This window comes from Sinocyclocheilus grahami, unplaced genomic scaffold (genome assembly GCF_001515645.1).
Source record: "Sinocyclocheilus grahami isolate Dianchi unplaced genomic scaffold, SAMN03320097.WGS_v1.1 scaffold1341.1, whole genome shotgun sequence".
In the NCBI taxonomy this organism is placed as follows: Eukaryota; Metazoa; Chordata; class Actinopteri; order Cypriniformes; family Cyprinidae; genus Sinocyclocheilus; species Sinocyclocheilus grahami.
Window position 1 is genome coordinate 244,780 of NW_015506520.1, and position 14,405 is coordinate 259,184.

At 39.7% G+C, this 14,405-nt stretch overlaps 1 protein-coding gene across 1 annotated transcript in view; it reads left to right on the forward strand.

The window, feature by feature from the left end:
* The window catches only part of LOC107569380 (phospholipid phosphatase-related protein type 1-like), a 1,866-nt gene extending 1,001 nt beyond the window's left edge, over positions 1-865 (forward strand). Inside the window, exons 2-3 of the mRNA XM_016255456.1 lie at positions 10-142; positions 813-865. Of these exons, the coding sequence (XP_016110942.1) occupies positions 10-142; positions 813-865 (186 nt within the window). The remainder of the gene's footprint in view (positions 1-9; positions 143-812) is intronic.
* The last annotated feature ends 13,540 nt before the right edge of the window (positions 866-14,405 follow it).

Here is a 14,405-nt window from a genome sequence, read left to right on the forward strand (position 1 = left end):
TGTCTGTAGATATTTGTTGGGGAGATCTCCATGTATATCATGAAGTCCACTAGAGAAGCCCTCATAGCCCAGGAGAAAACCATTGTGACGGGCGAGTGCTGCTATCTAAACCCTCTCATCCGCAGAATCATTAGGTTTATTGGTGAGTCTTTACTCTTCATTAGTGCTAAACATTTCAGCTCAGTGTCTTTTGGTTCCAGTATGGATTTTTCAGTGGCTAAACCTGATATCCTGGGAGCATGGTGAGATAATGCATACTTAGTTTTTTTATTTTAAATCTAATACTTTGACATTCGTTTTGGGCTGTCTGCTGTGTGAATATAGTAGGGCTGGGAAATGTAAATTGTTAATTTCTGCGAGTAATATTGGATAATTATATATATTAAATGTCTACAAATAATTAGCATAATTAATTCATGCAGCTTTTCGCTTCCTGGGGCTACAATTCTGTTTTTCCTCACTTTCTGTGGATAGCGTTACATGATAGTGCAATTTGCAGGCCATTCGCTATCGGCTCAGTGACGCAAAGGAGTTTTATTACATATGTAGCATTAAAATTAATGTGTAAAATAATCTTTGAAGGAGAAAAATGTACATATCTCTCGTTTAAACAGGAGAGCACACAGAGTGATGACAAACATCTAGAGTTATCTCATAAATAAAGGCAAAGCAAAATGAGACATTTATTATTTAATTGATAACCAAGTTAATAATAAACAAAAATATTAGTCTGCAGTTTGATTATTAAATCATAAAAATTATTCAAATATATTGCTGAATGGCTATAATTTAAAATTATGCATTTAACAAAGGTATTGGCAATGATAGCAATGATAGCATTTCTTGGCGAGGGCGCCGACGTTGATGGCTGCCTCCGTGGCGTGCTCCGCAGTTGTTTTTAAGTTTTTGTTAGTTTGTCCTGTCTTTAGTTATATCCCTGCAATCAGTTTCACCAGAGACGAATTGCTGGATATTCGGAAGGACACACCACCCAATATTTCACCGGTTTTCGATTATTCTGATGTTTTGCTGGACATTGTAGTCGGGGGAGCTGCGGCGCTGATCAAGCGCTTCAGGACGCGCAGACGGGGGAAGCGAGGCAGCGCCCTTATGAAGCTCAGGCAGCGCGGATTCAGAACGCCGTTGCCTAGCATCCATCTGGCGAACCTCCGAGCTCTACCCAACAAAACGGACAAACTTCTTCTGCTCTCCCGGACAAATAAGGATTTTTCAAACTCTGCTGCTCTGTGTTTCACGGAAACCTGGCTGAAAGACGCCATTCCGGACAGCGCGTTGAGTCTCCCGGGCTTTCAGCTGTTCAGAGCGTGCTGGCCCACCTGAAGGACATCACTGGACCCTTGCTGGATCCTCTTCAGTTTGCCTACAGAGCAAACAGGTCTGTGGACGATGCATTCAACATGGGACTGCATTATGTTCTGCAACATCTAGACAGACCAGGGACTTATGCAAGGATCCTGTTTGTGGACTTCAGCCCTGCCTTTAACACCATCATCCCAAACCTCACTCATCGGCCTCATTCTGAAGGTTAAAATGCTGGCTGTCTGGTGCAGTCTCAACAACCTGGAGCTCAACACACTCAAAACTGTGGAGATGACCGTGGACTTCAGGAGAAACCCCCCAGAGCTCTGAGCACCAGAACGACCAGACACAGGAACAGTTTCTTCCCTCAGGCCATCCATCTCATGAACACTTGACACTGCATTATGTTCTGCAACATCTAGACAGACCAGGGACTTATGCAAGGATCCTGTTTGTGGACTTCAGCTCTGCCTTTAACACCATCATCCCAAACCTCACTCATCGGCCTCATTCTGAAGGTTAAAATGCTGGTTGTCTGGTGCAGTCTCAACAACCTGGAGCTCAACACACTCAAAACTGTGGAGATGACCGTGGACTTCAGGAGAAACCCCCCAGAGCTCTGAGCACCAGAACGACCAGACACAGGAACAGTTTCTTCCCTCAGGCCATCCATCTCATGAACACTTGACAATAACTGTGGAACACACACTATTTATTCACTCATACACTTATTTATCTAACACACACACTCAGTCTACATTCCAATTTGCACATAATATACCTGTACATACAACTGTCTACTGTTATATACCTGTACATACAATTGTCAATTTGTATATTTTTATTCCTTATTTACTTTTTTTTATTTTTTATTATCTGTGTTTATGTTCTGTCACTGTCATTATATTACACTGTGGAAGCTTCTGTCACGAAAACAAATTCCTCGTATGTGTAAACATACCTGGCAATAAAGCTCATTCTGATTCTGATTCTGATTGGAAACTTTAGTAGTATCATTGGGAAAGTTATATTTTTATTAATATTTTAATTTATTAATTGAATTCTATTTTTTGTTTAAATTTTTGTTAAAGTTTTAGTAATTTTGTTGTACATTTTGTCATTTTTAAGCAGTTTTTTTTATGTCGGTATAGTGTTTATTAATTTTATATCAGTTCTAGTTTTATTTATTTTAGTACATCTAGTTAATTTAAAATGGGAAGTGTTGCCTTGGCAACTAGTTGAAATAAAAAAGTTAAAGTTTTTATATTTTATTTTATTGCGATAACATTTTATTTCAAGAAAATTGTTTTATGTTTTTGTTTTATGGTTTTAGTTAATTACGTATAATAACCCTGATTCCACATTTATTTGGGGGTTATGTGTGTAAATATATTTCTGATTACAATTAATATAATATTATGTACAATTAATCTCAGAAACCTGTGATGTAATTTTTTTCTAGCAATGCACAGTAAGTTTGCGTGTGTGTATGCGTGCGTTTGTGCGTGTATGTGTGTGTGCGTGTGTGTGTGTGTGTGTGCATGTTTTTGTGATTTATGAGGACACAAATTTGTATAATAACATGGGTATGACATAGGTATTACAACGAGAAGGTGATTTATGAGGACATTTTGAGTGTCCCCATATTTCAAAAGGCTTATAAATCATTCAGAGGTTTTTTGAAAATCTAAAAATGCAGAAAGTTTCCTGTGAGGGGTAGGTTTAGGGGTAGGGTTGGTGTAGGGCAATAGAAAATACGGTCTGTACAGTATAAAAACCATTACGCCTATGGAGAGTCCCTACACTTCACAAAAACAAACCTGTTTGTGTGTGTGTGCACGCGCATGTACCTATTTAACCATATTTTGTGGACAAATTTGTACCTGGAAGTGAGCTAATTTTAGCAATACCTCCTTTTGGGGTACATCCTCATTTCTAAAAATGGTATAAAAATAAAGACTATTATAATTGTTGTTATTTCTGTTAGGGTGTGGGTTAGGGATTGGTTAAAGCAATAAGCCCCAAGAAGCCACGGTTTACAGTGAATTTATAACAGCTAAGGGGGTTTTAGGCACTCCGCTTCGTGTCGTACCTAACAACGCCCCTTAGCTGTTATAAATTCACTGTAAACCGTGGCTTCTTGGGGCTTATTGCTTTAACCAATCCCTAACCCACACCCTAACAGAAATAACAACAATTATAATAGTCTTTATTTTTATACCATTTTTAGAAATGAGGATGTACCCCAAAAGGAGGTATTGCTAAAATTAGCTCACTTCCAGGTACAAATTTGTCCACAAAATATGGTTAAATAGGTACATGCGCGTGCACACACACACAAACAGGTTTGTTTTTGTGAAGTGTAGGGACTCTCCATAGGCGTAATGGTTTTTATACTGTACAGACCGTATTTTCTATTGCCCTACACCAACCCTACCCCTAAACCTACCCCTCACAGGAAACTTTCTGCATTTTTAGATTTTCAAAAAACCTCTGAATGATTTATAAGCCTTTTGAAATATGGGGACACTCAAAATGTCCTCATAAATCACCTTCTCGTTGTAATACCTATGTCATACCCATGTTATTATACAAATTTGTGTCCTCATAAATCACAAAAACATGCACACACACACACACACACGCACACACACATACACGCACAAACGCACGCATACACACACGCAAACTTACTGTGCATTGCTAGAAAAAAATTACATCACAGGTTTCTGAGATTAATTGTACATAATATTATATTAATTGTAATCAGAAATATATTTACACACATAACCCCCAAATAAATGTGGAATCAGGGTTATTATACGTAATTAACTAAAACCATAAAACAAAAACATAAAACAATTTTCTTGAAATAAAATGTTATCGCAATAAAATAAAATATAAAAACTTTAACTTTTTTATTTCAACTAGTTGCCAAGGCAACACTTCCCATTTTAAATTAACTAGATGTACTAAAATAAATAAAACTAGAACTGATATAAAATTAATAAACACTATACCGACATAAAAAAAACTGCTTAAAAATGACAAAATGTACAACAAAATTACTAAAACTTTAACAAAAATTTAAACAAAAAATAGAATTCAATTAATAAATTAAAATATTAATAAAAATATAACTTTCCCAATGATACTACTAAAGTTTCCAATCAGAATCAGAATCAGAATGAGCTTTATTGCCAGGTATGTTTACACATACGAGGAATTTGTTTTCGTGACAGAAGCTTCCACAGTGTAATATAATGACAGTGACAGAACATAAACACAGATAATAAAAAATAAAAAAAAGTAAATAAGGAATAAAAATATACAAATTGACAATTGTATGTACAGGTATATAACAGTAGACAGTTGTATGTACAGGTATATTATGTGCAAATTGGAATGTAGACTGAGTGTGTGTGTTAGATAAATAAGTGTATGAGTGAATAAATAGTGTGTGTTCCACAGTTATTGTCAAGTGTTCATGAGATGGATTGCCTGAGGGAAGAAACTGTTCCTGTGTCTGGTCGTTCTGGTGCTCAGAGCTCTGGGGGGTTTCTCCTGAAGTCCACGGTCATCTCCACAGTTTTGAGTGTGTTGAGCTCCAGGTTGTTGAGACTGCACCAGACAACCAGCATTTTAACCTTCAGAATGAGGCCGATGAGTGAGGTTTGGGATGATGGTGTTAAAGGCAGAGCTGAAGTCCACAAACAGGATCCTTGCATAAGTCCCTGGTCTGTCTAGATGTTGCAGAACATAATGCAGTCCCATGTTCGCGTTGAGTCTCCCGGGCTTTCAGCTGTTCAGAGCAGATCGCGACGCAGAATCAACAGGGAAATCACGTGGTGGCGGGACATGCTTTTACATCAATGAGAGGTGGTGTACAGATGTAACTGTGTTAAAGAAGATGTGCTGTTCAGATCTAGAAGTGCTCTTCATTAACTGTAAGCCGTTCTATTCGCCGCGGGAGTTTTGCTCGTTCATTCTCGTCAGTGTCTACATTCCTCCGCAAGCGCACGTGAGCACCTCTTTACAGAAACTCGCTGATCTGATCACAGACACAGAACAACACCCGGACTCTGTTTTAATCATTCTCGGGGACTTTAATAAAGCCAATCTCTCCCGTGAACTGCCAAAATACAGACAGCACATCACATGTCCCACCAGAGACAGTAATATATTGGATCACTGTTACACCACAATAAAGAATGCATATCACTCTGTCCCACGAGCAGCTTTGGGGCTCTCTGATCACTGCTTGGTTCATCTTATACCGACCTACAGGCAGAAACTGAAATCAGCTAAACCTGTATTAAGGACTGTAAAAAGATGGACTAATGAAGCAGAGCAGGATTTACAAGCTTGTTTTGACCTCACTGATTGGAGCGTCTTTGAAGCTGCTGCCACCGATCTGGACGAGCTCACAGAGACTGTAACATCTTATATCAGTTTCTGTGAAGACATGTGCATTCCTACCAGGACTCACTTAACTTACAACAATGACAAACCATGGTTCACTGCAAAACTCAGACAGCTCCGTCAGGCCAAAGAAGATGCTCACAGGAAGGGGGATAATGTCTTGTATAAACAGGCTAAATACACACTGGAAAAGGAGATCAGAGTGGCAAAGAGGAATTATTCAGAAAAAATAAGGATTAAATTCTCTTCCAGTGACTCGGCATCAGTGTGGAAAAGTCTAAAAGAAATCACCAATTACAAGACACCATCCCCCAGCACTGTGGAGAATCAACACCTGGCAGACGATCTGAACGAGTTCTACTGCAGGTTTGAAAAGACACCCCACACCCGCCCTGAACACCTCTCCACACAACCATTCACACCTCCAGCAACCCCCCTCTCCCCCACACCTGCAATTCAGATCAGCGAAGAAGAGGTGCGCCAGGTCTTCCGGAAGCAGAAAAGGAGAAAAGCACCAGGCCCAGACTGTGTTACACCAGCCTGTCTGAAATCCTGTGCTGACCAGCTGGCCCCCATCTTCACACAGATTTTCAACAGATCACTGGAGCTGTGCGAAGTCCCTTCATGCTTCAAACGCTCCACCATCATCCCCGTCCCAAAGAAACCCAAAATTACTGGACTTAATGACTACAGACCTGTGGCTCTAACGTCTGTGGTCATGAAGTCTTTTGAAAGACTGGTGCTGGCCCACCTGAAGGACATCACTGGACCCTTGCTGGATCCTCTTCAGTTTGCCTACAGAGCAAACAGGTCTGTGGACGATGCAGTAAACATGGGACTGCATTATGTTCTGCAACATCTAGACAGACCAGGGACTTATGTGAGGATCCTGTTCGTGGACTTCAGCTCGGCCTTTAACACCATCATCCCAAACCTCCTCCTGCCCAAACTATCTCAGCTCTCCGTGCCCACCTCCGTCTGTCAGTGGATCAACAGCTTCCTGACAGACAGGCAGCAGCTAGTGAGGCTGGGAAAATACACATCCAGCACCCGTACGATCAGCACTGGAGCTCCTCAGGGTTGTGTTCTCTCTCCACTGCTCTTCTCCCTGTACACCAACGACTGCACCTCTAAAGACCCCTCTGTCAAGCTCCTGAAGTTTGCAGACGACACCACACTCATCGGCCTCATTCAGGACGGTGACGAGTCTGCTTACAGACAGGAGGTCGAGCAGCTGGCTGTCTGGTGCAGTCTCAACAACTTGGAGCTCAACACGCTCAAAACTGTGGAGATGACCGTGGACTTCAGGAGAAACCCCTCTGCACTCCCCCCACTCACCATCATGGACAGCACTGTGACTGCAGTGGAGTCATTCAGGTTCCTGGGCACCACAATCTCTCAGGACCTGAAGTGGGACACTCACATTGACTCCATTGTGAAAAAGGTCCAGCAGAGGTTGTACTTCCTTCGCCAGCTGAGGAAGTTCAACTTGCCACAGGAGCTGCTGAAACAGTTCTACTCCGCCATTATTGAATCTGTCCTCTGCACTTCAATAACTGTCTGGTTCAGCTCAGCTACCAAATCTGACCTCAGAAGACTTCAGAGGGTAGTCCGGACTGCTGAGCGAATCATTGGTACAACCCTCCCTTCTCTCCAAGAACTGTACTCGTCCAGAGTGAGCAAAAGGGCTGGCAGAATCACTCTGGACCCCTCACATCCAGCACACTCCCTCTTTGACCGTGGACTTCAGGAGAAACCCCCCAGAGCTCTGAGCACCAGAACGACCAGACACAGGAACAGTTTCTTCCCTCAGGCAATCCATCTCATGAACACTTGACAATAACTGTGGAACACACACTATTTATTCACTCATACACTTATTTATCTAACACACACACTCAGTCTACATTCCAATTTGCACATAATATACCTGTACATACAACTGTCTACTGTTATATACCTGTACATACAATTGTCAATTTGTATATTTTTATTCCTTATTTACTTTTTTTTATTTTTTATTATCTGTGTTTATGTTCTGTCACTGTCATTATATTACACTGTGGAAGCTTCTGTCACGAAAACAAATTCCTCGTATGTGTAAACATACCTGGCAATAAAGCTCATTCTGATTCTGATTCTGATTGGAAACTTTAGTAGTATCATTGGGAAAGTTATATTTTTATTAATATTTTAATTTATTAATTGAATTCTATTTTTTGTTTAAATTTTTGTTAAAGTTTTAGTAATTTTGTTGTACATTTTGTCATTTTTAAGCAGTTTTTTTTATGTCGGTATAGTGTTTATTAATTTTATATCAGTTCTAGTTTTATTTATTTTAGTACATCTAGTTAATTTAAAATGGGAAGTGTTGCCTTGGCAACTAGTTGAAATAAAAAAGTTAAAGTTTTTATATTTTATTTTATTGCGATAACATTTTATTTCAAGAAAATTGTTTTATGTTTTTGTTTTATGGTTTTAGTTAATTACGTATAATAACCCTGATTCCACATTTATTTGGGGGTTATGTGTGTAAATATATTTCTGATTACAATTAATATAATATTATGTACAATTAATCTCAGAAACCTGTGATGTAATTTTTTTCTAGCAATGCACAGTAAGTTTGCGTGTGTGTATGCGTGCGTTTGTGCGTGTATGTGTGTGTGCGTGTGTGTGTGTGTGTGTGCATGTTTTTGTGATTTATGAGGACACAAATTTGTATAATAACATGGGTATGACATAGGTATTACAACGAGAAGGTGATTTATGAGGACATTTTGAGTGTCCCCATATTTCAAAAGGCTTATAAATCATTCAGAGGTTTTTTGAAAATCTAAAAATGCAGAAAGTTTCCTGTGAGGGGTAGGTTTAGGGGTAGGGTTGGTGTAGGGCAATAGAAAATACGGTCTGTACAGTATAAAAACCATTACGCCTATGGAGAGTCCCTACACTTCACAAAAACAAACCTGTTTGTGTGTGTGTGCACGCGCATGTACCTATTTAACCATATTTTGTGGACAAATTTGTACCTGGAAGTGAGCTAATTTTAGCAATACCTCCTTTTGGGGTACATCCTCATTTCTAAAAATGGTATAAAAATAAAGACTATTATAATTGTTGTTATTTCTGTTAGGGTGTGGGTTAGGGATTGGTTAAAGCAATAAGCCCCAAGAAGCCACGGTTTACAGTGAATTTATAACAGCTAAGGGGGTTTTAGGCACTCCGCTTCGTGTCGTACCTAACAACGCCCCTTAGCTGTTATAAATTCACTGTAAACCACGGCTTCACGGTGCTTAGTGCTTTTATAAAATGGTTATTCCATATACGTAGTAAGGTTTCACAAAATAAAGTGTAATGATATTAATAAAAACAGTATTCTTCCACCAAACAATGTAGTTCCTCAGAAACAGCTGTGGTTCCAACAAAGAGGTTGCAGAGCAACACACAGAAGTAAACAAAGGTGTGTGTTTGTAGAGTAATTTACAACAGCTTCAAACGTGGCTCAACCAATCAGAATCAAGGACCGGAACTATCCGTTTTATAATATAGAATTTATAACTAGCTACAGCAGTGACTAAGTATGTTTGCTTATTCATTGACAAACCTGTGGGTAGATCTTGACTCCTTGTCCAATGCTAATTATTTGTGAATGGAAGAGTAATCAACTTAACACATTACTACTACTACTACTACTACTACAAAAAAAAAAGCACCACTAATACTTGCGTGAGCTCTCAGAAGTAAAAGTGCACCACAGATCCAATTATATTTTGTTAGGATGGTGTGACTTACATGGAGATTTTCAAGTAATAGTTTTAAAGTAAAGCTGCTGAGCTGTGGCTGTTTTATTGATTAGTAACAGACAGAACGCACAACACTACCTCCACACCACATCCATTTTAAATGTATGCTACAGACATAATTGACAGAAACAATCAACAGAACTTTCCAATATAACTTCCACTCGCAGTGTTTCTATTAAGCATTCATATTTACAGGATGTTGGTTTCAGTACACATATCCATGCTGCCCACCCAGACTTGATGTGAAATTAAATGAGAAACATGGGGAGCGTTGCTTTGCTGGATGTGATGCATAATGTAGTGGAGTCTCTGGTAATGGGCTTGAACTGATAGTAAAACTAACAACATTATTAACTGTCTTGATATTTACTTTAAAAGCTGAAGCTCACGATTATGGTAAGGGATGTTAAATTTCCGACGTGTGCTTGTGGTGTTCGGCCAATCACAATGCACTGGGTCAGCTGGCCAATCAGAGCAGACTGCGCTTGTCAATGGAGGAGGCTTTGTTGAAAATGAAGTGTTTGAGAGAGGCGGGGCATAGAGGACCTACAATAATGTACAGTATTTGAAAAATAATGTGTTTTTTGAACATTAAAGCATGTCAACATATTCTGTTACACCAAATACACAAAATAATGATCTTTAAAATAGCATCATATGACCCCTTTAATCCGACCTCATACCTAAACTTAACAACTACCTTACTAACTATTAATAAACTGCAAATTAGGAGTTTGTTCAGGAAAAACTCTTAGTTAATAGTGAATATGTGTTCCCTATTCTAAAGTGTTACCCAGACAGATTTGTGGCCATTGCATAAAGTCAGTTTTTTTTCAGTGTCTTTCGCCATGAGCGCTGTGTGAAATTAAACAAAGATTCCCCAGAACTCACTGTACAATAATTTTTTGCTTTATTGAGATGCTTTTATAATTTGTATTAATATTTGAATTAGTTGTATTTTTATTTTCAGTTTTCGTTTTAATTTTAACTATAGTTTGAATAATTTTGTAGTTTTTTTGTTATTTTTATTAGTTTTTTTTATGTTTATTATAGTTTTTATAAATTAAGTAATTATTAGTAGTTTATTTTTAATTAATTATTATTATTATTATTGTTATTTTAATGGTTTTCATTTTAGCCTTAATTTTAGTTAACTGTAATAAGCTTGGTACCAAGACTAAACAATGATGTGGAGGAGTGATCCGATTTAGGATAGTACTCAATAATTAATAATACATTTATTTTGTAAATTTGTAATAATGAGGTTTGTATTTACCTTCAGTAGTATCACCAACATTAGTTTCAATGTTTATTTGGCTGGAATTTGCTTTGCGTTTTGTAAACCCAACTGCACTTTTAAGTCGTCCCTGCAGTAGTTCCTTAATTTGGGCAGAGTAAAAATAAATAAATAAATAAACACCCAGAATGCTTTGATTTTACAGTTTGCCATTTATTCTTCCCAAAATGCCCCAAAAGATGGATTTTATCACCTTATACAGCAGGGAAATACAATACTGCTTCTACAAATTCATTCCGACACGGTTTACAGCAGGGAAAACCTTGTCAGACGTTTCTATTGCCAGCCAGCCAGTGAAATACCTCGAGCGCCTGAGCAGCAGATGTGGGTCAGAGGAATTCTCCTTTGCTTCTGACACCAGCTTAACACCCTGAGTGGCTGAGGAAACCATACTATTCAAGCCAATGTGTTTGGGAAACAAGGAAAATTGGGTGTTCTGTCACGATCTGTCCGAGTACGATAATCGAAACGTTGATTCAACAGGAATTGGCATTGTGAAATTACACGTTCTGCTCCACGGCTCTCTGGTGTTTCCGTTAAATGCGCCTGATGGGCCTGATGGGATGACACAACGAGTTAAATGCTTATTACTGTCTGGAAAGGCACAGCACGTCTCTGAATGCAATTTTGTTTGTCTTTCAGAACCATTCGGCGTCCATGACTGAAGTCACATGACTAAGGGGGCAGCACCGAGTCACGTTCGCATCACCTCAACACTTCTAGGCACAAAAAGTTTTTTTTTTGTACTGTGGCATACTGTAAAAAAAAAAGGGAAAGAAAAAAGACAGTATTATGTTGTAACTACTTGTACCTAGAATCAGCTGTTTTGTACATTTTGTATAAGAGAGTGCTGTAGCTTTTCCTCATAATGTCAACACTGCTCAATTAATGTCCAGATTTCTGCCTTCTTTATGTTTTACATCACAAAAAGTAAATATATACAGTCTATATATAATGTAATTCAAATATCGATGTTGTAATGTGGTATTTGTACAAATAATTATTTTATTTAGATTTTTGTTCCTGTACATTTTTGGACAAAGATCATTTTGTATTCTTTTTGTTATCTGTATAAAGCATTTTGATCAACTTTGCCTGCTGATTTTCCAGGAATGTTTTTGGTATACCTATCTTTTGGTGTAAGATTTAAAGAAAACGTGTTGAATTGTTACACGTTGTCATATCGGATTCTCCTCGGGCATCTTTGAATGGCTATGTACTCAGCATGAAATACACAACACCGTTTGAATAATCTGTTATTCGTGACTTGTGTTTTGTTTTTCTTTAAAGTTTGCATTTCATTTGAAATGCTAAATATATTTTCCTGAGTAGTCTGTCAAATAAATAGTCTGTAGCTGAGTCCAATAACTTGAGTGGGTTTCATTTTTTTAAAGAATGGTTATGTAGTTGATTACAAATCGCATGACAAGGATGTTTTTACAGTACCCTTATTACTAGTACTTTGGTTAAAAACATGTTTTTGCAGCCAGGTGGTGTTTGACATGTACCATCAGGAACTAACCAGACAGATCTTGACCATTTTGAACAGATGAGTGTTTATCCATATGCAAATTTTGGAAAGGGAACAGTTTGATGATCTCAAAGTTCAGCGGCTACCATCACTTAAGAGTCAAAAGAGCATATGAGAGGGCCTTTGCAACACAAATTTAATACCAGTGGCTGCACTGAGAAGTAGCAGCTGACTATGGTTGAAAATAAGGGACTATAAATATGCCTCAAATGAAAAAACAAACAAAAAAAAAAGTTTATAAACAGAGAGGGGTGACCTGCAAGGTTCGCCGTTGGGCCCTCTGGAGATGTTGTACCCCTATCAACAAAACATCAAGGACAATGGGTGCCCACCTGATGACATCAGTAATATTGATAGCATCTAATGTCCCCCTCTTCCCTTTATTACCCCTACTCCCCATCGACATCTCATCAAAGCTGGTTAATGAGGGATTGTAAAATATTGTAACATCTAATCCTATTTGCTTAAATGGGATGATACTCTGTTTGGAGTGAAATATTAATTTCACGCTTTTCGTTTTTAAAAATAGTATATGAAACCGTACACTTAAAAAAAAAAAAAAAAAAAAATAGGTGTAGGATTTATTTGGAAACACTCAATAATTATTAGTAAATTTCACAAATAATTACATAGAAATGGCAATAACACATTTAATGAGACATGAGATGTTGAAGAAGAAGACTGAAATAGTATCTTCTTGTAAAACGTACTCCAATAATCATTGTTCCATTTTTATATTACACTCGTATTGCGTCTTGCTAGACGCATATGGGAAAAAGCCTTTTTTCTCCGGAACTGAAGCCTTTTTCATTCATGCAGTGAAACTGCATGGCCATTGGTTCGTGCAGGGTATTTAAAAACGAACTAATGGCTAGGCAGCGGAGCCCGCCAAGCCTGCCAAAGCCTGTCAGAATGGGCGGGGCATCTGGCTATATAAGCGGGCGTTCGCCACAGGAATCTCAGATTTTTTCTCCATCAGCGACGACTCTACGCTCATCGCTGATCCTGAAAGCCTGCTTGCCGTTGACACACCTCGCAGCTGGATCGAGACCTCCCTGCTCGGCTGACCGGCTCTCTTCGCGCCTCAGCATCGCAGCAGTTCCTGTCCTGTTCCCCTGCCACCATCCGACGATATTGAAAGAGGTTATTTCTAGCAGGTAAGCCCTAAAAGAGCAAATTCTAGCGACGTTGTTGCAAATGTTGCGCTGCGAGTGTGGCTCGTGCAGGGAATCTTGCACGATGCAGAAGGGTAGTGAGTGCGTCAACTGTCTGGGCAGCCCTCACGCAGAGACTGCTCGCTCACTGAGAGGAAATGCTCACGTTGAAAGCATGAGTCTCGCCCTTCTCCACTTGCGGACTGTCTTCACTGAAGGCAACCGCGCTCTCCCGTTTCTCCTCTCTCAGCGAGTCTCAGAGAGGGAAACAGCAGAGTCAGGGAATAAGCAACCGGGTTGACCGATCTCATGCCGGCACTGTGCCTGTGTGCTCTCTCTCCCCGTTGCACTCAAATATGCCGCAGAAGGGCAGTGAGCTGCGCGCTTACTGAGACAGAATGCTCACTCAGAGCATGAGTCTCGCTCTTCTCCACTTGCGGACTGCCTTTCACTGAAGGCAGCCCCGCTCTCCCGTTTCTCCTCTCTCAGCAAGCTTTGGAGAGAGAAACTGCGAAGCCTGGGAGCTAAGCAACCGGGTCTGAGCGATTTCACGCCGACACAAAGCCTGCGTACTCGCTCTCCCCGCTGTGCTTCGATCCGTCTCTCACACTTAAGGATCAGCGTCCCTCTTTACATCGAGCAGCTCTCTCCTTCTAAGTAGATCGGAGCAGATGCTGCCACTGGCAGCTTCGAATTGTGTGCGTCACTACACAGACACGGGCTGATTTTACCACGAAAGCAGTCTGCCCCTGTTTGTTCGCGGAAGGTGGCCCCGCCTCCCCGCTCTCATGTTTCTCTCCTCCCAGTTACCTCGGAGGAATCAACGGCGAGCTCGCGGGTTGAGCGATCAGGCAGAGCAATTTCATGCCGACACA